The sequence below is a fragment of the Physeter macrocephalus genome, chromosome 2 (assembly GCF_002837175.3).
Source record: "Physeter macrocephalus isolate SW-GA chromosome 2, ASM283717v5, whole genome shotgun sequence".
Taxonomy (NCBI): domain Eukaryota; kingdom Metazoa; phylum Chordata; class Mammalia; order Artiodactyla; family Physeteridae; genus Physeter; species Physeter macrocephalus.
The window spans coordinates 20,681,277-20,706,228 of record NC_041215.1 but is presented as its reverse complement, the minus strand read 5'-3'; the positions used below and the strand labels follow the sequence as shown (position 1 = coordinate 20,706,228).

The 24,952-nt window shown below is 61.5% G+C and overlaps 1 protein-coding gene across 2 annotated transcripts in view; it reads right to left on the bottom strand.

Moving 5' to 3' along the window:
• Positions 1–24,952, bottom strand: part of KDM4B (lysine demethylase 4B) — an 88,638-nt gene that overhangs the window by 44,651 nt on the left and 19,035 nt on the right. For both annotated transcript variants that reach the window (XM_028500180.2, XM_028500181.2), the window contains exons 2-4: positions 20,434–20,483; positions 16,427–16,530; positions 11,675–11,812 (exon numbers count right to left, since the gene is read on the bottom strand). In XM_028500180.2, coding sequence (XP_028355981.1) covers positions 11,675–11,812; positions 16,427–16,530; positions 20,434–20,483 — 292 coding nt within the window. The remainder of the gene's footprint in view (positions 1–11,674; positions 11,813–16,426; positions 16,531–20,433; positions 20,484–24,952) is intronic.

The window sequence follows — 24,952 nt, the reverse complement described above, 5'->3', positions numbered from 1 at the left end:
AGAAGTCCTGCTCCGGGCTGAGCAGGGCCGGTGGCCTCCTTGGAGCGCCCATGTCACATCCCTGCTTCTCTGCGCACCCCCCAACCCCTCCATCCCCAGGCCCCCTTCCCTCCCAGCAGGGCTCTGCCATGCCCGTCGGGCCCCTCGTGCTCTGAGCTGAGCTGAGGCACGTGGCACTGACGGCTGGTCGCCCCAGCAAAGGTGGAAGCGTCACTGCCGGGCCAACAACAAGGCCAGGAGCACCCTCGCGCCCCCCCCGGGAACTGCGCTCTGCCCGGGGCCGCTCGGCACACGCAGGCAGCTGGGCACAGAGTACAAGGCCGGGCGGACCCGGAGCCTGGGGGGCTCATCCGCCACGTTTCCCCTGATTTAAACAGCACCAAGCTTTAGGAGACCACCTCTTCCTAAAAGGTTGAACAGACGTTAGAGTTTGCTCATGTCAGATGGCAAAGCGGGAGAGAGGAGGGCCCAGCAACCAGCCTGAAGACTACTGAACATGGTTCACTGAGATCATCCCCGACAGCTTTGTGGCTGGTGAGGCCGCAGCGCCGACTCCCTGCCCCCGGGGCTCCTGCCCGCCCTGCTGTGTGCGTGAGGCCGGCCCGGGGCCCGGAGGCCTCAGACCCGACGACGTGGGGAGGCCGGCCCAGGCGCGGGCCTGTCTTCCAGCCCACGGCTCACTGCGGCTGGGCCCCGGGCTGCAGACCCCCGAATGTCCGCTGCCCGAGGCACCTCCACAAGGGGCCTCCTCGCACGTTGGAAACGTCCTGTCTATGTTGTCCCCGGGATCACCACCGGCCCACGTGGCTATGAACTAGCACTTGCTGGTGTGACCGAGGTACAGGACACGTAATTACTTCACTTTAACTGACTTACGGTTAAAGGGCTGTGCGGGCCGGTGGCTTCGCGCTGGACAGCGCGGCCGGGCAGCCCCACATCCCTTCTACGGCCAGCCCCGCGGGCACTGCACCTAAAACCCAGACCCAAACTGTCCCTCCCGTCCACCCCACCTTCTGCTCCTCGGGGTGGACTAACGCTCCTCCCCCACTGCTCCCCAGGGGACAGGGCTCAACAGTGTCCCCCAGTGCACGTCCACCAGGGACCTCAGAATGAGACCTTATTTGGAAAGAGGGTCTTTGCAGACAAGTTGGCCAAGGTGAGGTCACGCTGGAGCAGGGTGGGTTCTAAGTCCAATGACCGAGAGGCCCTTATAAGAAGAGGGGAAGTTGGACCCGGACGTGGGGACAGGGTCACAGGAAGATGGACAGAGACTGGAGTGATGCGTCTACAAACCAGGGACACCAAGGATTACCGGCCACGCCAGAGGCTGGAAGGGGCAGGAAGGACCATCCCCTGGAGCCTTCCGCCATGCCACACCTCCATCTCAGACTTCTGGCCTCCAGGGCAGGGCGGGGACGCCTTCCTGTTGCTTTCAGCACCCCTCCCCTGTTGATGGCATTTTGTGACCTGAATACACCAGGTCTAGAACCGCCCCGCCTCCCAAGAAGCCCCTGATGGTTGACGCTGCCTGCCTGCCTGCCTGCCTGCCTGCCTGCCTGCCTGCCGGCTGTGCCCTTCGCGGTCTCCCTGGGTCGGAGCGCTCCTGGGCGTCCTGTCCCTCATCTGTGTCCTCCTCTGCACCTCGCCGACTTGTTCCCATGTCCCAGCAACTTGCAGATGACCGGCGCTGAGCAGATGCTGATGTGGGAGCGACACACATGCTTCCTAGGGAACAATCCCGGGGCCAGGGGGCACATCAGCCCACAAAGTGTTAAGCACCCAGAGACGGGGCAGAAACCACCCTCCCAGGAGCCTGCATCTGTCAGGACCAGAGCCGGCTCCCCGTTTCTGATGTAATTACCCGCACTGCAGCGGGCGACGCGATAACAAACCAGTTCATTAGGAAATCCACTGGAAGCCCTCGGAAGCGCTTCATAAACAAAACCATTAGGCGCAGGGCTCCCGGGGCTCCCCCATCCTTGGCTGGCGGGGCTGCTTCCCAGGGCTGGGCAAGGTCACAGGCCTTTGATCTGCAGGATGCTGCCCACCTCCCCGCCAAGGTCACTCCTTCTTCCTCCACATAAAGGAAGCCTCTTCCGTGTGGCACTGTGGCTGCAGCCCGGGAGCCTAGACAGTTCTCCCGCCTGCTGTGAAGGGCCCTCCCACCTCCCCCTCTGCACGGATGATGATGAACCCAGGCCCTAGGTGCCAGGCACTTCCCAAGGGTGCCCTGCCCGAGGGCCCCGCCAGCCCCTCAGCTCTCTCCCTTCACCCACAGCCCATCCTGCTGACCAGGACCCATGGACTCCCTCTCCCTCTGTTCTCCAGGCTCCGAGGGGAGCCGGCCCGCCTGACCTCTGTACCAGTCTCGTCATCCAAAGCCGCAAGGCGTTTACCACGGCCAAGCGACAAACTCCACTCACAGCAGGACGGCAGAAAAGCCCAGATTGAGACTGTGCACTCAACACATGTGGTGTAAGGAAAGCAGAGCGAAAAGGAAAAAGCAGGTCACTGCCCTCTGGAGCGGACCTGCAGGTGGCATCCCCGGGCGACACGCGCTGGACACCGTGGCAGGGTGAAGGTGACCCTCGAGGAACCTCGCCAGCCCGGGGCTCTCACCCAGGGGGAGGCCGTTCCAGGGGACACTGGGCGATGACTGCGGACACCTGTGGCTGTCACGCTGCGGGGGAGCTCCTGGCGTCGAGTGGGTGGGACAGGGAGGCTGCTCCACACCCCACAACGCCCAGGGCGGCCCCCAGAGATGGTTCAGCCCCAGGGTCCACAGTGCCGAGGGGGACAGACTCTGATCTGTGGATTTGAATCGCAAGCTCCCAGTTCCACCAGGAAAAGCAGCAAAGCCATGCGACAAGGGGCAGCAGGCCCATCAGCGTGAGCGAGCCCAGCAGCGGCCAGCACCCTCCTCCCAGAGCTGTGTGGCCACGTGTCTGCCAGTGGGGGCCACCCAGAGCTGGGAACCCACCAGGGAGGCGGCCGGCGGAAGCTGTACCGTGATGAGCGGGCAGCGCCCCCTCCAGAGAGACCGAGGTGCGAGCACTCGTGTGCATTTCCAGCGCCCACCCTCCGAGCGGGAAGCCTGAACATAGCTGCCTGCAACCCAGGCAGACGACGCCAGGCGCGGGGACAGGAGGGGAAGTAGGAAGGAAGAGACAGGGGCTTTGGGCCGAGGGGGCTGGGATGCCCGCCCATCGCCCACCTGGGGAGAGCCGAGGTCGGCCACGCGCTGAGCCACCGGCTCTCCCAGGACCACAGCGGGCGCCAGCGCTCTGCGGATGCACTCGGGACCCCGTGAAGCCAGGGGAGCAGGGAAGACGTGACGGGCTGGTGTGTTCAAGTGGGGGGAGGGGGAGGCCTGCAACTACGCTTGAGATTCTTCGCAAGCGTTTCCCAAAGAGACAAACAGGAGGCTCATCAGCTGCAAAGCTGTATTGGAGCGGCTTGGGCCACGAGCAACTCCCACCAGCCCTCCCAGCCGCAGCAGCGGGGAGCAGGGTGGCCTCTGAACCCCGGCCCAGGGGAAGTCCCTCCCCAAGGGGGCCCACCAAGCACTCAAGTCCTGCCCACGTCTGAGCTGGCGGGGGCCCCTCTCTCTGCCCCCAAGGCTGCTCCCCTAGACCCGTCCTCTGGGGGTGTTTTCACTCGGGGGACACTGCCCCTAAGGGGGTGAAAACTCCTTCTTGGGGGCAGAAAAGCCTCACTGTCTTTGAACAGACACGTGGTGTATCCACGGTGTTAGAATCTCACGGAGGAGCAAAGCCGAAGAAAGTGTAAAAGTGTTCTGTTGCGGGGGAGGGTGGTGACAGTGAAAAAGGAGGCGGAAGAACGGCCCGCGACCCGCCCTCTAGACCAGGCTCTCACCCAGGACCTGCCCCCGGGGGCACCAGGCCACGACTGGGGAAGCGAAGGGGCTCCGGGCACTGGGAGGGGGTGGGCCCGGGGATGCCGACGCCCAGGCCGCACGAGGTTGCTGTGCCGTGGGGAGACCTTGCTTGAGACCCGTCCTTCCAGATCCGGTGGCACCTGTTCTAAATGGTCAGAGTTTAAGCCAACACAAAACTGAGCCGGAAGGCAGAGCGATGGCACCGTGCTCTCCGCTCCGACCCTCCCCGCTCTGCTACTGTGCGCATCTGGGCTTGAAGCCGCTGCCAGGGACAGAGTGACAGGAAGCTCTGGGGGAGGCTCCAGGGGAAGCACATTTTATACAGCAATTGACTGCGAACCCCACGCGCCGGCCACCACCAGCGCCATGAATCAGGGAGCCGGCGAGGCGCAGCAGTGCGCAGGCCGGCACCGCGGAGGCGGGTGGGCCCGAGGAGCGTCCGGGCTGCAGCTCTGTTCCTGCCCTCCTCCGCCCGGCCCCCACCGTCACCCCACCTTCTGTCACCTCCCCTTGGGCTCCACGTTAATCGCCCAGAGCAGGCGGCAGCGTTCCTGAACAGAAGGCACGCGTTCTGGAGCAGCAGAAACAGTTCGGTTCACGTTTCACAGCAGTGAAGTTCAAGGTGGCCCAGGCTGGCGGGGAGGGGCGGGTTTCAGGAGAGGGGGAGTGGGGGGACGTGGGGGCCGCCCCTGGAAGCGGTGCATCTGGGGACGGGCCTCCCCGCCTTCCACATTCAGCAGAAGCCGTGGGGCGCAGACTTTCCCAGAGGCTGAGGGCTGGCAGGCGGCGGCCCAGACAGCTGGCGGAAAACCAGCTAAGTGCACCGGGCTCCCGGCCATTCAAGCCGGCTTCTAAATCTCTCTCGCTCTGTTGAATCCGAAGTCATCTCCTGTACCTTGCGGGGTGGCCGGGACGCCAGTGCGCCCTCGGCGGAGGAAAGAGGCCTTTGTCAGGCTTCACCCGGCACCACCCACCGGGGGAGCTGGGAGGGCCTCGTGAGCTAATCCAATGTGGCGTGCAGTCTTATAGGACTAATTCGAGCTCAGACCTAAAACGGCTGATGTGTGCACACTTTATTTTCTCCAGTGAAGCCGGAGCACCCCTCTGATCTCTCTGGTTAGTGATCCCACTACAAAGCCTGCCCGGCTGAGCACGGGCCCGGGAATTCTGTTCTTGGAAACGGAGCACAGGCCTCTGGAGGTGGCCGCTGCAGCCACAGCCGAGCCCCGGACATCCGCCTGGGGGAGGCCGCCAGCCTGCAAGACACGCGCGGACAGAGAGAGCATCTCCCAGAACCCCCGGTGGATGCACTTAACCTCTCTCTGGTCCTTGCAAGGTCATGAGGCCCGGAGTCAGAGCCTGATGCAGGCAAGAGCCATCACTAAAGCTGGAGAGAGACAGAGCGGGGTGGGGGGAGCCCAGGGAGCAGGGATAGAGGGAAGGGACCGCTCAAAACAAGAGCAGCAGCATGTGACCAGAGGCAGGCGTGAGCCTCTGGTCGGGGACTTGCCCACTGCCGGCTCTGATCTCAGGCCCTGTAGAGCCCTTGTTTTTAAGGTATCCCAAATTCCACCCCACAGACCTAATGCTGACCAACATTTGGGCAAATCCCCCCCCCCCGCCCCACACACACAATGGGATTATACATTCACGATCGAAAACCTAGTTTTTCCACCCAAAATGCCGTGCCCATCTTTCCACACCAATAAATAGTGAAACCATTTTTGTGGCTGCGTGATATTGCACGGTTCACCTAGACCCCCAGCCACGGGTATAAATTTTCCACTGTGAAAATCACCGATGCAATGACTGTCCCCATATGAGGAAGGCCTGAGGACCGGCAGAGAGAGACGCATGTGTCCCACCGACGGCAGACACCCTCCGGGAGCTGCCCCCACGGGTCCCCCCAGTGGCCCACAAAGGGGCCTCCCGGTTCCAAAACCCCTTTCCCAACGCTGTCTCCTGCTTCACAGGCTCCCTAGTGTTTGTGGACCAAGGAAGGGAGGTCTGCTTGGTGAGCACGGCGTCCCCCGTGCACCCCGTGGACCCCCCCACACCCTGTGCGCTGATAATCTGGTAATCCAGGCGGTAGGATTTCTTTAACAGCTTCACTGAGCTATGATTCGCGTGCCCTACAATCCACCTCCGCTCACAGAGCTGTGCATCCATCGCCAAAATCAATTTTCGAACCTTTTCATCACCCCAAAAAGAAACCCTGTACCACTTAGCAGTTCTCCCCAGCACCTGGCAACCACTAACCCACTGTCTCTGTGGATCTGCCTGTTGTGGACAATTCCCGTCGATGGAATCACACCCTGTGTGGCCTTCTGTGTCTGCTTCTCTCACTGAGCGTCATGTGTTGGAGGTCCATCCATGGGGCAGCACCGTTCTGGACCAAGGGGGTGGGAACGGAAGGCCAAGTCGTGTGTGTTCTTCTTCCCACATCTCCCAAACTGGAGGATGAAGCCAGCAGGAAGTCCCCGCCCCCTCCTAGAGTCTGTAAAAGCCTCCATCTGCCATCCTGTCCCTATAGCTACCGCCTCCTCCTCTGGGGCCCAGAGCAGCCCTGCAGCCTCGCCCCTCGCCCTCCCCCCAGGGACCCGGGCGGTCTCTGCCTGCCCCGGCCCCACGGGCCTGGGTTCTAATTCCTTCCACCGACCTCCACTCCGCATGGAGGCCCAGCCCCAGCTCCACTACCAGCTCCGCCCCGTGTCCAGAAGCCCAGGAAGCAAGGGGTTTATCCACGTGCCACAGGGCTAGGGCCATGTGGTCCAGAACCCCCGGCGGGAGTCCAGGAGGAAGACACGGGCAGCCCTGTCATCAGGGTGCGCTCTCCCAGGAGCTGCCGGGCGCTGGTTTGGGTGCGAGTGTGGGTGCCGCCCAGCCCCGAGGATGCTCAGGGTCCACTCGGGACACGGCGCCCCTCCTAACCCATGGGGCAGGGGCCCGGCTCCCTCCTACCCCGAACGGCCCCAAGATCGGGGGCCTCTCTGCCCACGGGCTTGGTAGAGAGCTTCAGATTCCTCGGGGGCAGTCACCTCTCCAACATCTAGCTCCTGAAAGAGGATCGGTTCCGACAGAGCAGGTACATCGAAGCCCTGCAGAGTCCTGGTTCCCACAACCCTGCCGTCGGCCCAGCCCCCCAGCCCCTGTCCCGGAGAAGAGAGGCACATGGAGATAACGTACCCAACAGCCCCAGAGGTCCATCCCTCGCTCCCTGTTAAGCGTGGTTCCGTGGCTCTGGCAATAGCTAGCATCTGTCGTGCTTAAGGGACTCCAAACCCCGAGGCTGTGGACCACGGCCATGAAAACCGCCTTTCAGTAGGAAAAGGTGGCGGGCAGATGCGAGGTCTCGCACACGCGCCCGAGGGAGAGGAACTAAACTGAGCTGACGAAGCCTCACTACCAGAGTCCAAAAAGTACAGCCACACTAACCACCCTCTGTGCCGAAGAGAGAAAGGCCAGCCAGGGCCCTCAGCTGGGGCTGATCCTGTCCCCAGGAGACACATGGCAATGCCTGGGGACGTCTGTGGCTGTCACAGAGATAACGTACCCAACAGCCCCAGAGGTCCATCCCTCGCTCCCTGTTAAGCGTGGTTCCGTGGCTCTGGCAATAGCTAGCATCTGTCGTGCTTAAGGGACTCCAAACCCCGAGGCTGTGGACCACGGCCATGAAAACCGCCTTTCAGTAGGAAAAGGTGGCGGGCAGATGCGAGGTCTCGCACACGCGCCCGAGGGAGAGGAACTAAACTGAGCTGACGAAGCCTCACTACCAGAGTCCAAAAAGTACAGCCACACTAACCACCCTCTGTGCCGAAGAGAGAAAGGCCAGCCAGGGCCCTCAGCTGGGGCTGATCCTGTCCCCAGGAGACACATGGCAATGCCTGGGGACGTCTGTGGCTGTCACACTGGGGGCTCGTGGCATCGAGGGGGCGGGGCCGGGGAGGCTGCTCCACGCCCCACAGCGCCCGGGACGGCCCCCCCAGAGGGTGACCTGGCCCCAAGTGTCACAGCGCCGCAGGGGGTGGGAGTGAGGGTGGGGAGGGGGCCCTGGATTGGGCTGAGCCAGAGCCCGAGGGACCAGGGCCATTGGCACCCAGAGCTCTGCTGGATCCTTATCCATTTCACCCCCTTCGTAGGCGGGGATGGTCGCTGGCCACGAGGAAGGCAGGGTCGTTCCCCCTGGCGTCGGGGCGGGGGCGCAGCGGGCACCCCCCACTGCAGGCGCGTCAGGCAGGGAGCAGGCGGCCACGAGGCTTTCCTCCCGCGCACAGAGGGCCGGTGGGGGTTAGCGTCAGCGACGGGGAAGGAAGACCATGCCGGAGAAGAAACTCTACCTCAACTTGACAGTGAACACAGAGCGCAGACCGCAAGTGGGACGAGCGCGCTGTGCTCAGTGGAGAGGGCGGGAGAGCGCAGCCCTCTGCAGCCTCTGTCAGGTAGACGGGGACCAGAGGTGCTCCCTCCAAGGGGCTCTGGCAAGAGGCCACAAGCCTATTTTCTCCAGAGTTTTAGAGCCAGGAGGATGCTGGGCGTCCCTGTGGCCTGCAGGGCAGACCTGGGCCCGAGGGCTGGGCACCCTGCCCGCAGGGGGGAAGTTGGGTGGGCTCTGCAGGGGGCCGGCAGTGGCACATCGGCATTTGGCCTGGCCTTTTGGGCACCAAAGCCACCAGTGCCCTCACTGGACCCTCTGGAACCTCCAGAGGCAGTGCCTGGGAGCCAACCCGCTGGAGGGAACAGCCCCTCTGATGCCGGAGACTCTGTGGGCTGCAAAGAAAAGAGCAAAGGAGGCGACCTTCAGCCCTGACTGGCTGGAGCCAGGGCGCCTGCACCCTCGATTCTCTAGACCAGGGACTGCAAACTTCCTAGTAAGGACCAAACGGCAAATATTTTCCACTTTGCAGGCCAGACGGTCCTGTTACAACTACTCAGTTCCACCGCTGTAGGCAAGCAGCCCTGCAGGGCACATCAATTAATGGGCGCATCTGTGCCAATAAAACTACTTATCAACGTGAAATGTGAGTTTCATCTAGTTTTCAATTGTCACACACTCTTCCTTTGATTTTTTTTCTCCCCCAGCTCTTTAAAAATCTAAAAATCATTCTGTTTGCAGACCGTACAAAAATAGTCGACCTGCCAGGTTTGGCATGTGGGCCCCCGTTTGCCAACCCTGCTCTAGAAGAAAGAACAGGAACACCTGAAATTCACACAGGCTGGTGAGCGTGAGAGCTTAGCCTTTAATGCGTCAGCAGAGGGAGAATGACAGAAACGGACGGTGCGGGGAGTGAGGGGCTCACTGGGTGCCTGAAGAGGTAACGAACCAACAAGTACAGAAGTCTCTAGAATCTGGGAAGTGGACGTTCTCCCCCTTGGCTGCATTCCGAGGAATGTGCTGGAAGGGGACGCAGACGGGACAGGGCACTCAGGCTGCAGGGAGAGGCCCCCGCTCAGCGGGAAGGGGCCCTGGGTCCCCCCCGTGCCCCACCCCACCCCCCTCCCTTAAGTCCACAGGCCCAGCACCCCGGGACCCGAAGAGTCCCCTGCCGCCAATGCCCTCAGCTTGTCACCTGCGAGGCCAGGCGCCCGGGCGGCCTCTCCAGCCCGGACTCGTTACGGGGGCAGCGGAGCTTGGAGGGTCGGGACCTGCTGTCCCGTTCCACCACCAAAAGGCCTGGAGGCTGACATCAGGTGGCCACGGACGGGTGCCCTGTGGCCGGTGGCCACTGCTGGCAGAAGCCGCCGGGCACCCCAGAACCCGGGCCGGCTCAGGGCAACGCTCGTCACCTGTTCAGTAATTTCACACTCCGCCGCCTGGCGATGTGAGCGTGGAGCCCCATCTAAGGCTGCGCTTCCCAAGTGCCACTTGTTTGTGGACACATGGCTGAACCCCAAATTGCTTTTAATATCCGGGCAATCCCCGCCGGCCCCGCAGCAGGGCCGGCTCCAGCAGCGCCTCCGGGACCAGCCCCGGGCCAGGCTGATAACTCAATCGCAGCCGCGGCCGGGCGGTGTCCGCGCACGCAGAACTCCCTGCAAACATACCCCGGCAGGTGTAATGACCCCTGTGGACCTAAAGGGACAATTCTGACGCCCCCGTCCCTCCTCTTGCAGCGAAGCCAGAGGCTCTGCCAAAGACAATCCCCCCAACAGTTTCCTGAATTAAGTATAAAAAACCCAGCACTTTAAATCCCGGGGCGCCTCTCCAGTCTTCCTGGCTACAAAGCCCGTTTCTTTTTCTCAGCTGCACTGACACAGCGAAGTTAGAGAAACAGATCATTAGAAAGACAGAGACGAGCCAGTCCGTCTAGACCGCGCTGCCCAGCGGAGATGTGACGCAAAGCCACCTGTGAAGCTTAATTTTCTTCACCTTAATTTTTCACCCCATTCAAACGTGGAAAGAAGCAGGCAACATTTGCTTTAAGGATGGATCTTGTTTAACCCCACCTGTTCAAAAGCATCAGTCTGTAACCCCCCTGAACAGCCCTGGTGCGGGGTTTCCTGCTCTTTGCCACGTGCCCTGCCGTGGACTCGGGGTGTTGCACGCCACCGGCTCCCCTCCACTCCATCGGGCCACGTCTCCAGGCTGTGACACCCGACCGTCACGGCCTAGACCCTCTTTTGCAAGGGTCCAAGGTCTGGGAAACGCTGAACGAATCAGGATCCGGGCTCCAAGTCCTCCGGGTCCAAACTGCCCCCACTTCCGGGCCTGGGAGAAACCCACCGTCTGTCCCAACCCTGGGTCCTGACTCATAACGGCTGAGAAATTCCGCGGAGGAACCCCAGGGCTCTGGCTTGGGAGGCTGGTAGGAAGCCCAGCAGGAGAGGCCTCTCCTGTCCCATGACCCAAGTACCAGAGTGGATGCTTGTGAACAGCCGGGCCCCCTTTTGCAGTGGAGAGAAGGTTAAAGGGGCTGAAACCTGAGAGCCGGGGCCGCTGGGTCTGAGCCCAGCTCAGAGCTGGGCAGAGCTCGCCGGCTTCCTCTGCGGCACCCGTGGTACCAGTCCTGGGTAGAAGGCCCCTGGTCCCGGCAGCCAAGGAAGGGCTGGGCCTGCCGCCTGCCCGACAGCCCTCCTAGCAGCTTCTCCCTCCCAGGGCCCTGCCCAGCGCTCAGCCGCTCCCTGGACTCGCCACTACGGGGCCTCGGGCCCCCAAAGCTGCCAATCAAAACCACAGACAGGTGAGCGCACGGGAAAAGGAATTTGAGAACAAGCGCTTGGCTCAGATGTCAAACCTGTTGGCCAATAATCAGCCCTCTGGGACCAGAACAGCAAATTACTGAGGAAAATCAAAGGAGTCTTCCGGCCTTTCAGTGACCTCTGAACGTGGATGGCGAGGCAGCAGGAAGCCCTCAGGCTCGAGCGCAGGGTCTGCCCTGCCAGGCTTCTGCTCTCTCTCCCTTCCCCTGTCTTTCTTGCACCCCGCAGCAGAAAAGCCCAGATGGGGAAGCTGGAGGGGGGCAAAGGCGCTGGGGCCCAAGCAGACCCCACGCCCGGCCAGGTGGCCTCCAAGGGGCCAACTAACAAGGAACAAATCTTCCCTGATCCCCAGACGATGGGGATCACACCTGGGGTCTGCCAGGAGGAGGGGACCCCCTTCCCCTGCCTCCAGGTGAGGAACCTTCTGGGGACAGGTTTGCTGAGGATCCAGAAACAGACCCCGAGGGAGAGTCCGAGCCTCCGGCTGAACACAAACGGCTGCCGCCCAGGCCCTGGGCTGGGCGAGCAGGTGGGGGCCGGCCCCGTTTAGACCCTTCCCCGGGGTCTGCGGGCACTCACCTGAGTGGCCACCTTGCCGTAATCAATCCACCGCAGGGTGGCGAAGTTGGTAGATTCCGCGCAGTTGAATCCGTGGTTGAATCCGGCGTGGTAGCCGTAGGGGAACGTGATCATGAACTCCCCAGCCTCCTGCGTGATCTGAGGAGCAAGAGGCCAACAGGTGAGGGGCGAGGCCCGATCAGAAGCAACGCCCGACACAGGGCATCACGGGCTGATGGCAAAGCCACAAGAAGCCACTGAGGAGCACAGCAGGGGGACGTGGGCTCGAGGATGTCCCAACAAGTGCCAGGGAGCCTGACTTTAGAAGCCAAAGGAGTCGGCCGAGTGACAGGCTGTGGCCTGGTGCTCACATGGCTTGGAAAGTAGGTGAGGCGAGTGGCCAGGGCGGCAGCTGGGCTCCCAGCCCCGCCGCGCCCCAAGGGGACAGACAGTCTGCACTCTCCAGACGGGTGAGCGGCAATGCTAGGATTCTAGGTACTTCTCGTTTGGCGGGGGCGTCTCCTGCTCTGGGGGCAGGTGGCCTGTCAAGCCTCCATCCACCGAGAGATGTTCCACGCGGCGCCGGGGCTGGCGAGGAGGGCCGGTCGGCACCGGCGGAGCTCGGAGCCCTTGGAGCCCAGGGCGGGTTCGAGCTGGCAGCACGGCGCCCAGCCCTCGTGTGAGGAAGGAGCAGGCCCACCCCCAAAACGTCCCCAGAAGCTGGCTTAAGTGGGCCCCACCTCCGTGAGCAGGGAATCTGTCCGCTACATCCCACGACACGGGTCCTCCCAAGCGAGGGCAAAGAGACCGAAGCGACACGTCAGTGGGCTGGGAGGACAAGTGTCGAGGTCACGACGCTGCGGGACGAGCGCGCGTTTCCAGGCCTATTCAAAATGGTCTGGATGGCCATACTCTGGTCCGGCCTCTGCGACAGAGACCCCAAACCAAGAAGTTGGGCGTGAGGGACCGGGGTGGGAGACCCACAGTGACGCCAGACAGAGGCTCCCAGAGGTGCCAGCCCGAGGCCTGGAGAAGGAGGCTGCAGCCTCCTCTCCGGGCCCCTCCCCACTGTGCACTGACTACCCCCGGCCATCAGCAAGCACTCCAACAGACCAGTGTTCCGAAAGACGGATGACAAATAGCAGCGGCCACCATCCCCGCTCGCTGGGTCCCGGGACGTGCGGCGGGGCTGTTGGAATAGAGGCTGTGACGCGGGAGTGACCCTCTGGGGTCAGGAGGGCCCGTCTTCTCCCAGACTGAGCACGCGGTGCACATCAGGGTGTCTGGAGTTCTGAGGATGGGGCCCCAAACGCACCCGCCCCCCACCCCCCGACGACGTTTCTCTCTAGGGTTTCACAGACACGGACCGCGCCGCCTATGCCCTGCGTCTGGCCTCTTCCGCTCGGCACATCCTCGGGGTTTATCCGTCCCGCTGGGCACATCAGTCGCCTGCTCCTTTTCGTTGCTAAAGGGGTCTCCTGCTATGAGGATGTGTCACTATTTGCTCATCTAGCCTCCTGTTCACAGGCCTGTGGCTGTTCCTGGTCTGAGGCTCTATGAGCCGAGCTGGGGGCACCGGTGGATTCATCTTCTCCCGGCGGTTGCGCGCATTCCTCTGGAGCAAACAGACTCCGGAGGGGGCACTGCGGGGTCCCAGGAAACTGCCCAGCGGCTCTTCGCAGTGGCTGCCCGTTTTGCACCCACGTGGCGGGAAGGGCGAGCTCCCCCTGCCCCCTCGGCAGCATATGGGGTATGGGGTATTCACACCGCACGCAGCGGCCCTGCGGGGTGGGTGTGATGCTCCGGCCCCCTCCCTGAGGTCTGCGGATGCCGCCCACCGCGTCCTGCCGGCGCCTGCGCACGCCTCCTTCTGCAAAGTGTGTCTGCTCAAGCCTTCTGCCCCACTTAGAGGCTCTTCACCACTCTGTCGCTGATTTGTAGTTTTCGGGGCCTGCTAATAACCCCAGAGAGAGGAGCAGAAATCGCAGGATTCATCTAAGTAACCAACGAGGAGTCAAACCCTGGCAGGGGAGGGTGGGTGGCGGGAGGTGGCGACCGGGGGGTGGGGGGTGGGGGCGGGGGGAGACTTCCAGAAGCCAACCACAGAGTCAGAAATCAATCAAAACTGACAAAGCCTGGAGAAAAGCCAGTCCTTAAGAACACGGAGATATTTTTCTTTTCAAATAATGAATTGTACCCATCAAGGGAAGTCAGTGTGCATTAAGTTATATTTTTAAATTCCTGTCCAAGTGAGAGCCGCATGCGGGGATGAAGCGACGGCAGAAGATGGGGGAGGAGGGGACATGTAGTATCCCCAGGGCCCAGCGGCCAGCATCCTCATTCTCAGGAAGGGTAAACTGACGAAGCCTGGAGAAAAGCCAGTCCTTAAGAACACGGAGATATTTTTCTTTTCAAATAATGAATTGTACCCATCAAGGGAAGTCAGTGTGCATTAAGTTATATTTTTAAATTCCTGTCCAAGTGAGAGCCGCATGCGGGGATGAAGCGACGGCAGAAGATGGGGGAGGAGGGGACATGTAGTATCCCCAGGGCCCAGCGGCCAGCATCCTCATTCTCAGGAAGGGTGCCCTGGGCCAGCTTCTGCTGCAGGACTCGGAGCCTCACCAAGTGAGATAAATAAAATTCAGGTTTGGGGATGTGCTTTTAAATGCAATTACTGATGTTCTTATCCTACTTGAGCTGATTCTGTAAAGCGCTATCTCGCTTTCCAGAACGCCTCCGTGCGTGCACTGGCCTGCTTGAGCCTCAGGGACGCAGCAGGGTCCCCGTCACAGAGCTGGAGCCCCCGTGGGGAGAGGCACACTGAGGGCCTGGTCCCCCGCCCGATCCCGCCCATAAATCAAGGCCCAGAACAGAAGATGTGCTCACTTAGAGCAACAAGAAGATTACGTTCCTGTCAGAAAATCTACATCCTGGTGGCTCCATTTCAAACCCACGGCGTCTGTCCTCCGTGACACCACCGTCAACATTATCCCGACAATAAATTAGAGGGCGCTTGGGATGACGGATAGGCCGTGACGCAAAGCAATCAGTAGTGGAGGGAGTGCAGCCCCAGAGGAAGCCCGCGGTCGGCTGCTTGTGCGAGCTCTCCAAGAATAAATGAGGAAGTCTGTGGCAGATCACAGAAATACACGCTTTTAATTATTAAAAAGCTCTGCTATCGATCTGCTTTTTCTTCTAGAAGTAAATACCATTACGCAGATTTATAAGCGGAGCGCGGGGCGTCACTCTGAAGGCCGCCAGCAGTTCAAATGAGGGGCTCCACGTGGAGCCTGACGCCGCAGGGCCTGGAGCCTGGTCCTGAGGCCGGCGGCCCACGGAGGGCTCCCCGCTGCTGGACAAGGGCCTTGGGACGAAGCTCTGGCTGGGCCCTGTGGGCAGCCGCTGTGGCCGCGGAGCCCAGCCTCTCTCCAGCGCCCAGCAGCCCCTCCGGGCCAGGAGGCCGCCGCCGCCTTTGGGTCACGCTCAGGCATTTCGCATACAAGCTGCAGGGCCACACTGGCACTGACCCGGGAGAACAAGGGTGCCTGCCTGCTGACTCCTGCGACCAGCCTCCCTCTCCAGGAAGCATCACTCTGGAGAACGTCCGCGACAAAGGGATGGGAGAGCAAGTACCTCTCAGTTCCGTTAGCAATGCCGTGATCTGTCTGCGAGGTTCCTGGCACAGAATGATGTTCCAACCAGGAGACGGGGGTGGGCGGGGCGGGGCGGTGCGGGGCGGGCGGGAAAAGGGAAGCGTGGAAAGCTGCGTCTCTCGGAGCGGAATGTCCCACTACCGAATAAGCATGAGCAGCAGCTGCGGCCCCGACAGAAAGGCGAATCCCCAGTCTGTGTGCTGATGCTGCAGGCGGTTTGACTGAAACGTCAGGACAATTTCTGACCTGCTGACACCCTTGGCCAGAGAGGCACGAAGGTCCGCCCCCAGAACCCGCTCCCGCGCCTGACGAAGCGCTCTTCGGGGAGACCTGCAGAAGCCGGGTTCCCGGACCGTCCCCTCTGGCCCCTGCCCTCGGTGCCACGGCCCACACGCCTGTCTGGTAAGTTCCGGGCACAGGCCTCTCTGCCTGGGCCCACGCAAGGACCAGGGCGTAGACTCCCCCGTCCACGAGGGCTGTCTGCGGCGAAGGAATGGCCTGGAGTGACGACAGCTGGGCCCACTCCCGGGGCAGAGGCGGCCTGGCCCCGGTGCTCAGCCCTGCCCGCCACCCTCCACAGGCAGCGGGGTCCCTGCCAACCCGGCTCCCAGCGTGGCCTCACTCCTCACAGCCCCACGCGGACCAGAGGAGCAGCCTCCGGAGCAGGAAACTGCGTGAGTACGCGGCCTTCGCGCTGTGAGGGAGCCAGGTGTTCCATTTCTGAACAGGTATTTGCTCTCTCAAAGGCGTCTGCCCAGGCACGGGTGGGCGGGAAGGGACTCGCTCCCCCGAGGAGCGCCGGCTCCTCAGCGCCTCCTGCAGGGTCAGCAGGAGCTGCCCCGACCGTCCACTCCCCAGCCCGGCCCACAGGACCTGCCCACGTTTGGGTTTGGGTTTGGGTGGGAAGGAAAGTCAAGGCCCCTCCTGACTGCCCCTCTCCCATCCTCACTCGCCCCCCTGGAAGAGCTGGAGGCTGACGGCCCTGCCCTGGCTTGCCATCGTCCTAGAACCTTCTCCAGGGTTAAGACACCAGTTTCCTGGGGCACTCGTGGTCACCAGGGCACGGGCCCCAGAGGCCCCTCCACGAGCAGGCGGTCTGCACCCCGCCCCTACGTACCCGGCTGAATGGGATCCCGTACTTCTTGAGGATGATGGGCGAGATGAGGGTCATCTTGTGCCGAAGGAAAGCATCGCAGCCCTGGGAGCTCCCGGGGAAGAAGCCTAGAGCAGAGAAGACCAGCATCAGCCTGGCGGGACGGGGCGGCGGGGCAGCCGGGACCCCTCTCTCCCGGCAGCCCTTTCCTCCGAGGCCCCGAGGGAACGAAACACACAGGGGACTGCGGGACGGGGTCCTGGGTGACGAGGTGCGCACCCACAGTACACACCCGCGGTCGCAGACAGGGTGCGGCTGCCCAGAGACCGCCGCCCACCCCGCGCTCTCCCCAGACAAAAGCCACCGCGTTGCTTCCACACGGTCACTCGGCCACGGGAGAGCGCAGCCCGGAGACAGGACAGGGGAGCTGCTGCTCTTGACCAGACACACGGTGACCACGAGGAGCGAGTGGGGTCCCCCGCCGCCCCCCAACACTGACGAGTCCGCAACAAAGAGGGGGGCCGCCTGAGTGGCGCAGGCTCTCCACCCACACGGTCCCACCGCCACCAGGCAAGTGAGGACACGGAGGCCCGGGAGACAGCCCGCCTACCCTCGGCCCCAGACGCGTGGGGCCGACGCAGGCCGCGTTCACAGCCCCTACGCTCTCTGCCCCACGATGCGCCACGCAACTGATTTAAAACAGGGATAGGCTCCGCGAGCCCACGGAAAGCCCACCATCAGCTCTACCTGCCCAGAAACCAGGCTTCACTAACACGGTTCAGGGATGTTCCCACATCACCTGTTGGCTGAAACTCAAGTCAACGACACGTGTGTCTCGTGGTTAAGGAAAAGCCTGTCCCAGGTTCTGACCACGGCGGCCAGGCTCCTCAGCACAAACCCGCACAGAGAGCGGGCACAGGAGGGATGCCACACGGCTCCTCGAGGTGGGGGATGAGTCCCCACAGCAGCGGCACCAGCACGTGCTCCCGAGCGTCCACCTCCCTCTGGGACTGACCCCCGGACACGGGCAGCCCCAGGACCCCTCTGGAAGCCGATCCAGAGCGGGCCCAGCTCCCAGGCCAGCGCACACACTAGGCAGGCTGCTGGTTAAAGAGGGCACGTGTGTGTGTGTGTACGCACGTGCACACCCGCGCGGCCCCACCCACGCCCCAAGGCTGCAGGAGGCTCCTAACCGCAAGGACACAATGGCAAGGCTCTGGAAAGTGCCAGGGATGACTGAATCCAGCAACTCTGCTCTGCACTGAAAGCATTTCAATTAGAGTTGCGGGCTGCCCGCCGCCCGGCCCGCCGGCCTCTCTGCAGTTCCTCTTTTTAATGCACAGTTTAAGTGGCTCTCATTAAAGCTCTAATAAAGGAGCACATTTTAAGTGATTAGCACCAATAACGCGCCAACACATTAATGCTCTCCCCGTGGGCCGCACAACCCTCCCAGCAAGCCCATTCGGAGCACGGCTATTCATTTTCCATATTAATCGCAAACCCATTCCACCCGTCTCAGTAATGGGGCCCGTGACGCACGCCCCCGAAAAGTTTGGAAGGGACGCCTAGGAGGGCAGTGAGTCACTTGCCCTGGAGCCTCCCCCATCCTTCCTCCGAGGAGGGGAGAGCAGTCCTGAGTGAGGGGCTGCAGAGGAAGCAGGAGGCTCCCGCCCCTCCTCCGGAGCTGACAGCCCCTTTCCTGAATTCCAGGAGCCCCTCGACATAATGAGTCTGGATTTTTCGAGAAGTAAGGACGGGGTGGCCTCCCTGCTAGCCAACTCTTCCTCTCCCAGCCCCGGCCACTGAGCCTCCCTCAGACGCCCAGGAAGCGAGCCAGCATCCAGGTCCGGGCGTCAGAAAGGACCCGGCAGCAGCCCCGGCTGCGGGAACGGAGCGCAGGGCGAGCTCCAGGGAGAGCGGCTGTGGCACTGCCTGGGGTCGGCGGTGGGGGGGCCCCACAGGATCCTGCATCAGGCTTCTTTAGTTGGTGCGCCAATCACCCAAAACGTTTCTAGTAGAAAACGCATACTGAGGGAGAACAACCGGGCATGGCTAAGTGCAAGCCCCTCTGAACAGGAAGAACAGAGAAGCTGCAGGCAAGGTCCGGGGGTGTCACCGATGTGGTCCCCAGAGAGCACCCGCACTGATCCCCGTGGCTCTGCAGGTATGCGGGGCTGAACAGTGGCCCCCAAGATGTCCATGTCCCGATCCCTGCAACCTGTGGAAGGTCCCCTCAGTGGCAAAAGGAACTCTGCAGACGGGATAAAGTTCAGGCCCCTGAGATGGGGATGGGCCTGGATCACCCAGGGGGCCGGTGTCATCCGGAGGGTCCTTGTAAGAGGGGGTCAGAGGGAGACTCGACCACAGACCAGGCAGACAGAAATGAGAGCGACGCGGCCCCACGCCCAGGATGCAGCTCCTCCAAAAGCCATAGAGGCCAGGAATCTACGGGGCTTCCTGAAGGAGCCAGCCCTGCGGATGCCTTGATTTTAGCCCCTAGAGGCTCACTGTGGACTTCTGACCTCCAGAAGTGTAAGAAAATAAATCTGTGGGGTTTTTTAATTAGTTTTTTTTTGAGTAGTTTAAGGTTCACAGCAAAACTGAGGGGGGATCTGTGTTGTTTTAAGCCACTGAGTTTGTGGTAACTTGTTACATCAACAGAAAGCTAATACAACAGGAAAAGACATTTTTAATTTGCATTTTAAAAAATATAATGGGAAAAAAATTAATTCGGTTTTACTTTTGAGCTCAGTAAGTAAGTTAAATCGGCCTTTGCCACGCCCGCCTGCACTGGAATTTCTCCCGGGAGAAGCATGTTCCTGAGAGCGGCTCCAGCCCTGTCCATGAGGTCAAGGTCCAAGTTTCCAACATAAAAGGTGACATGACGATGGTCTCTGCATAGGAACTGGGCCCGGGGGCACCTGCCCAACTCACCTGACGGCCTCCCTCCCACCCCGGACCCTGTCGACCCCGCCACCCCCGCAGCGAGAATCTGCTGGGCAGAAAGATGGGCCGTCCCCACCCCGAAGTCAAGTGTGGGCAGGGAGGCGGCCACAGAGGCCGGCACCTGGCCGGCAGGGAGCCTCATCAGCGCCAGGCCGTGGCTTCGGAAGGTTCCGCGGCCACCTGGGGGTGCCGGCTGCCTACTGCTGCCACGGGGGTCGGGGTGGCCTGAGGCCCTGTGCTGTCTGCGCGGCAGACTCTCACCCTCAACCGGGTGCTGCCTGAGAGGGAGGGGCCGTTCTTGGCTGCACAGCGAGGGCCCGCCCGCTGGGCCAGTGGGGTCTGTGAACGTCTGTCCTGGCACTGACAGCCGTCCGCCCTCAGGACACGAGTCTCCGTGGGGACAGGACAGGTGCGAGATGAGAGCGATGGGGTGGCCATAGCCCAGCCCCCCATCGGGGCACACAGAGGCCTCTGCGCCCCCCAGCCTGGGTGTCTGGCTTGTCTCTAAGGATCCCATGCCCTGAGGGCCGGCCTTTACCCGGGTGGTCAGAGCCCCAGACGCAGCCCGGGACCCTCTCCGACAAATCCTGTCAGCCCAAGAGACCCTAGCGAGGGTCTCAATCCAGGTGGTGGAGGGAGCCCGGGTGACCCGACCCTGCACGAGATTAGCAGATGGCCCTGCAGTCCCCATGCGGCCGGACCTCCAAACTGGACTTCTCGTGTTCTAGACTGAGCAAAGACTCCATAAAGACGGAAAAGTGTGGACGCAGCACCAGGTGCTGGGGGGCGGGGGGAGCACGGGCTGCCCCCAGCTGGCAAAGCCTGCGGTCCTGTCCCGAACTCTGGGCCAAGGGGCTAGAAAACACGAGTGTTGAAGCGACGGCATCCGTGTGGCTTTCGTGAAGTGACAGACCCACGGCGGGGGCCCACGACCTGACCGCCAGGGAAGGGAGTGGAACACAGCCAGGACACCTGGAGCACGTCACCCTCCGGGACACCGACCCCCAGACAATAGTGTGAAGCCGGGGAGGGAGAAGCTGCCAGCCCACCGCCCACCCTGGCCCCAGCGGGCCCCAGGCACCTACCGATTGCCAGACGCTCCAGGCGCTTGCCATGCTCTGGGGGGATGGCGTACCTACGAGAGAAGGGAGGCACGTCAGAGGGGAGAGTGTGCGGCCACCGCACAGCTGAGGGCCCCAGGAGACACGCGGGCCCTGCACAGGGCAGAGCCGGGCGGCTGCGGTCGGCGTAGGGGAGGGGCCGTCGGGGTCGGGGGATGCCACAGGGATGGGAGGAGAGGTGAGGTGGAGGTCCAGGACCCAGGACTTGGGGGGCGGTGACACACCCTCGGAATGCCAGGAGTGGAGACATTCCCAGTTAAGCAGCACTAAACCTCAACGAGGCTTAGAAAGCAAAACATAAAGTCAACAGCACTGGATTGGAACCAAGGAGGAGGATGGAAGCATCCCGGCTGTCCCCCCAGCCCCAGGAGCCGAGAGGAAAGAAGCTTCAAGAAGGAGCAAGAATTCATTCGTCACCCACTTTCATAAGTTGTATTTTCACACGTTTTTACATTTGAAAGATGACTGCGGCTCTGTCATAAATAAAAAAAAGATGTAAGGTGAAAAGTCTGCAAACAGATGAAGCAGTGTCACCCGCTGATGCGAGCCAGCGTGTCGGGATACCGGGACACTTTGCTGGCAGAGGGCAGTGCCAGGAGGGACAGCCAGGGGCCCAGAAGCCCCAACCCAACCGACGTGCCACCCCCGGACCACCCGAGGGCACTTGGGCAAGATGGAAACCTCCATTTTCTTTCTTTTTTTTTTTTGGCTGCACCACGAGGTATACGGGGATCTTAGTTCCCCGACCAGGGATCGAACCCTCGCCCCCTGCAGTGGAAGCACAGAGGCTTAACCACTGGACGCCAAGGAAGTCCAGGAAACCTCCATCTTCAAGGAAAGGCGGGGCATGGTAGGGCCACTGTCCAGAGGAGGAGGGAGGGTGGTAAAGTGTCCAACAGTAGAGCTACTAGAGCATCCGAGTCCCGTCCCATCCGGGAGAAACTCCAGGATCCGGCAATCCTGCCCCCTGGGAACGCTGGGCCACGTCTGACACATTTCTAGTTGTCACGACTGGGGGAGTGGTCCTGGCATCGAGGGGGTGGGGGAGGGATACTGCTCCACACCCCACAACGCCCGGGACGCACCCTAGTAGAGAATGACCCACCCGATGTCAGCGGTGCTGCAGGGGGCGGGGACCATGCTCCAGAATAACAACGGCAATCTCTGCAATTCTAGAACGAGTCCGCAGGAGGATGTACCCCACGGCTGCTCCCTCCTCCCCCACAGGGCAGGAAGCCAAATGGGGAGCGACACGGAACGCGGTAGCTGGCTGAGTCCACTCCAGCTGAAAGGTTTATTGTTACTTTTAATAAAATAAAAGGGGGCAAGGGTAGGAGATAAGGGTAGAGACATTGTGCTGTCTCTAATCTAACAGGATAAAAATAATTAATTTCTGGGCATGTTTCAGGGCCCTGGAGGTGGCCGTGGCACCTTTAATTCTGCTGTCGTCAGAGAATTGCCCATTATCTGGACAAAGAGGAGGTGACTCTTTTTTAAATGGCCTTTTATCACTTACATAAAGATGATAAAAATTAATCCCAATCCAAAGCACCTCTGTGGGATTAACGTCCCCCCCACCAAACAGGGAAATGAAACATTCCGTCCCTTCTGGGAAGAAGATGCCCGAGGACGGGAAGGAACTAACTTATGGCTCCAAGGCTGTGATGATTAATGCAATATCGCCAGCCTACAATGCTGCTTTCACTTAATTACCGCCTGTAATTGGGAGTTGTAAAGATAAGATTAATTGAATCTGGTGGGTGTTAAAAGTTTAATACATCGGAACGTGGCTCCTCTGTTATCGGAAAGTACAAACTGCAGGACGCTGGGCCGAGTGTTCAGAAGAGCAGCCCCTGGAGAGATCAGAAAGAACTCGTGGACGGGAAGCCGGCAGCCACGGGGGACGTCTGGGCTCCGACGGCCAAGAGCATGCTGCGCCTCCCACGGCTTGGAAAGACCCGGCGACAGCCCGGGAGGTGCTCAGAAGCCCCTGTGCTCCCCCAGCCCACACCCAGGGATTCAGCAAGCTGAAAGCCTCAGTCTTCAGGGGAAGGCGGGCAGAAGTGGGGTCCTGGTCCTTAATGAAACAAGCGCTGAGCGTAGGTCCTCCATTCAAAGGAGGCAGGGAGGGCGGTAGAGGCTCCATCTGTGCAGTTGTAACGGCTCCCCGAGTTCCGCTGGCCTGCCACCGATGCAGGCGGCAGGTGCCCACAGAGCCCCCTCCCTGCCACGGCCCTCCCCTCCGGGGCCCCAGGCAAGCCCAGAGCAATGGAGGCCCAGGTGAGCCAGCCTCCCAGCACGGCCGACATTCACCACTGAAGGAGTCCCCAGACCGAGGGGCCCCCATGGCAGAGCCTTGCATAGTCTCCAGCCTGGGACCGGGGCGCGTTAACCTTGTTACAGCCCCACCTGGCGTCACGCCACTGGGTCGGGGCATCCCGGACTCTCAGGCTTGGCTCTGGGAGGAAAAAAAAGAAGGCAAAGCAGCTCTTTGGGTTGAGCAGGGCTGCTCGCTAACTCTCAAAGTAGGCAAGCATCTGTCTGGTCATTAGTGAGCAGGCTCTGGGGCCGTAAAACAGAGTCGGTTTTACTGGTCGCCAGTATGGGGGCAGTTTGTCTTGCTCCCTGGGAACTCCGTCCCCATCACAAGGTCAAACTTCACAGCCAAAATCAATCTGCTTTGCCCGCCTGCGACCCCAGGCAGCTGCTCTCTGGACGTGGCAGCCCGGGTCGCCTGGGCGGCAAAGGGTGCTTGCATGTTTCCTTGGACAGACGGGCCTGCCCGGGTCCACGTCCATCTCACGACTGGGCCGCCGCGAGGTTTCCCAGCCGGCGGTCAGCCCTGCCCAAGCCCACACAGAGCCCCCCTGGCTCCCCCATCCCGCTCTCCGCCAGCACGAGGCTGGTTTCCCACGTGTCCTGCTACACGGTGGCCGTCTCCTTGGTCCACCAGCCCCCGCCTCCTCCTGGGCTGACCACATCCCACCCCCAGACGGCCCCCGTCACCATGCTCCTCCCCAGGGACTGGGCTGCGGCTGGGTGCCTCCTGGTGGTCAACTCACTCCATGCCAGGCCAGCACAGAAGTCATGGCAGAACAATCTGGACGTGTCGGGATACAGGAACGGGCAGAGCCACTCCCAGAATCCGGGGAGGAATGGGAGGGACAACAGACCAGAGGCTTCAGGGGGCAGAGTCAGAAATGGGGGAAACCCCTTGGGGGAGTCTGCAGAGGGTCGGGCTGCCCACGCGGGGTCACACAGGTCCCTCCGGCCACAGCACAAGAGCCCCGGTCCTGAGACCAGCCAGGCAGGCCCCTCTGGACCTTCTCCACGTATTTTACCAGCCCATCCTGTGCGCCCCTCCCCCTGCCCTTTCTCTCCTCTGGTCAATGTTTACACAAAGCACTTCTGGATGACGCTCAACCAGAAAGTCGTGGAAAATTCGGCGCTGTCAGCTCGGTGTCCCTGGCAACGGCTCCAGGTGACCCCGTGGAGGTTGCAGCAGGACTGGACAGGCTCCATAACTCCGGGTTTAATGTTGTGGAATCGCCGAGGAGGCCGAGAGAGACGAATTCAGGCATCGTTTGCCAGATGTCTTTTTCAGAAGGGTAGTCGTCTGCAAATACCAGGGGCTTCAGCGAGAAAATAAAGCAATTTTAGATCCTCTATATAGCCCAGGAGGTAACGGCAGAGGACACGAGACGCATGCAAAGCCACACAATGGTGAAGAGACCGTCCCAGTCCAGCAGTTTCACTGTTCAAACGACCGGCTGATGGGGAAGGCTTCCGGCAGTGACCAGAGTCCAGAGGCCACGTTCTGGAAGGAAGTGACCCCCTGGTCTGGGGAGAGATGGGCGGGCTGGCCCTGCCAGGTGGGCATCCCACAGCCTCTCCTTTCCAGGTTTCTTCTTTTACACTTAACGTCTGGAGTAGTGAATGCACCCCCTCCAATCACGGCCACCCCCAAAAAGGCAACGCGGAAACCCGCACACCTGGCATAGGCCAAGAGGGAGGCCTGGGGCCGGAGCGGCCAGCGACCGCGTGCAAGACCTGCATCCTGACACGTGTGCAGGGGTTGGCCGTGCTTACAGGGGGCCAGGGACAGGCTGAGGCTGGACGCTGGAGGGGTGCACCCCTGGCCAGAGGCGGGTATCCCACGGGTCCTGCTGAGGCCAGGCCGGAGTCCAGTCAAGAAGCTCTAGAAGCCAGGGGGCCGTGGGTGCTGGTTGGGCAGAGGCCTCAGTCCAGTGGGAGGGCGGCTCCTGGGCCCAGAAGCAGAGGTAGTTGAAAGGAAACACATCCTCTGCGGGCAGGCTCTCGCCTTGGGCAAGGGACAGGCTGCGTCCATCCTCCTAAGACGCTGGCCCGGGAAAGGCTTCCTGTCTGCAGTGGAGGATGCTATTAATGGTGTCATTTTCTTGGTGTTTTGTTTATTCCCCTGGAATGGCTTGATGGATGTGAATAATTATCAGACTATAAAAGC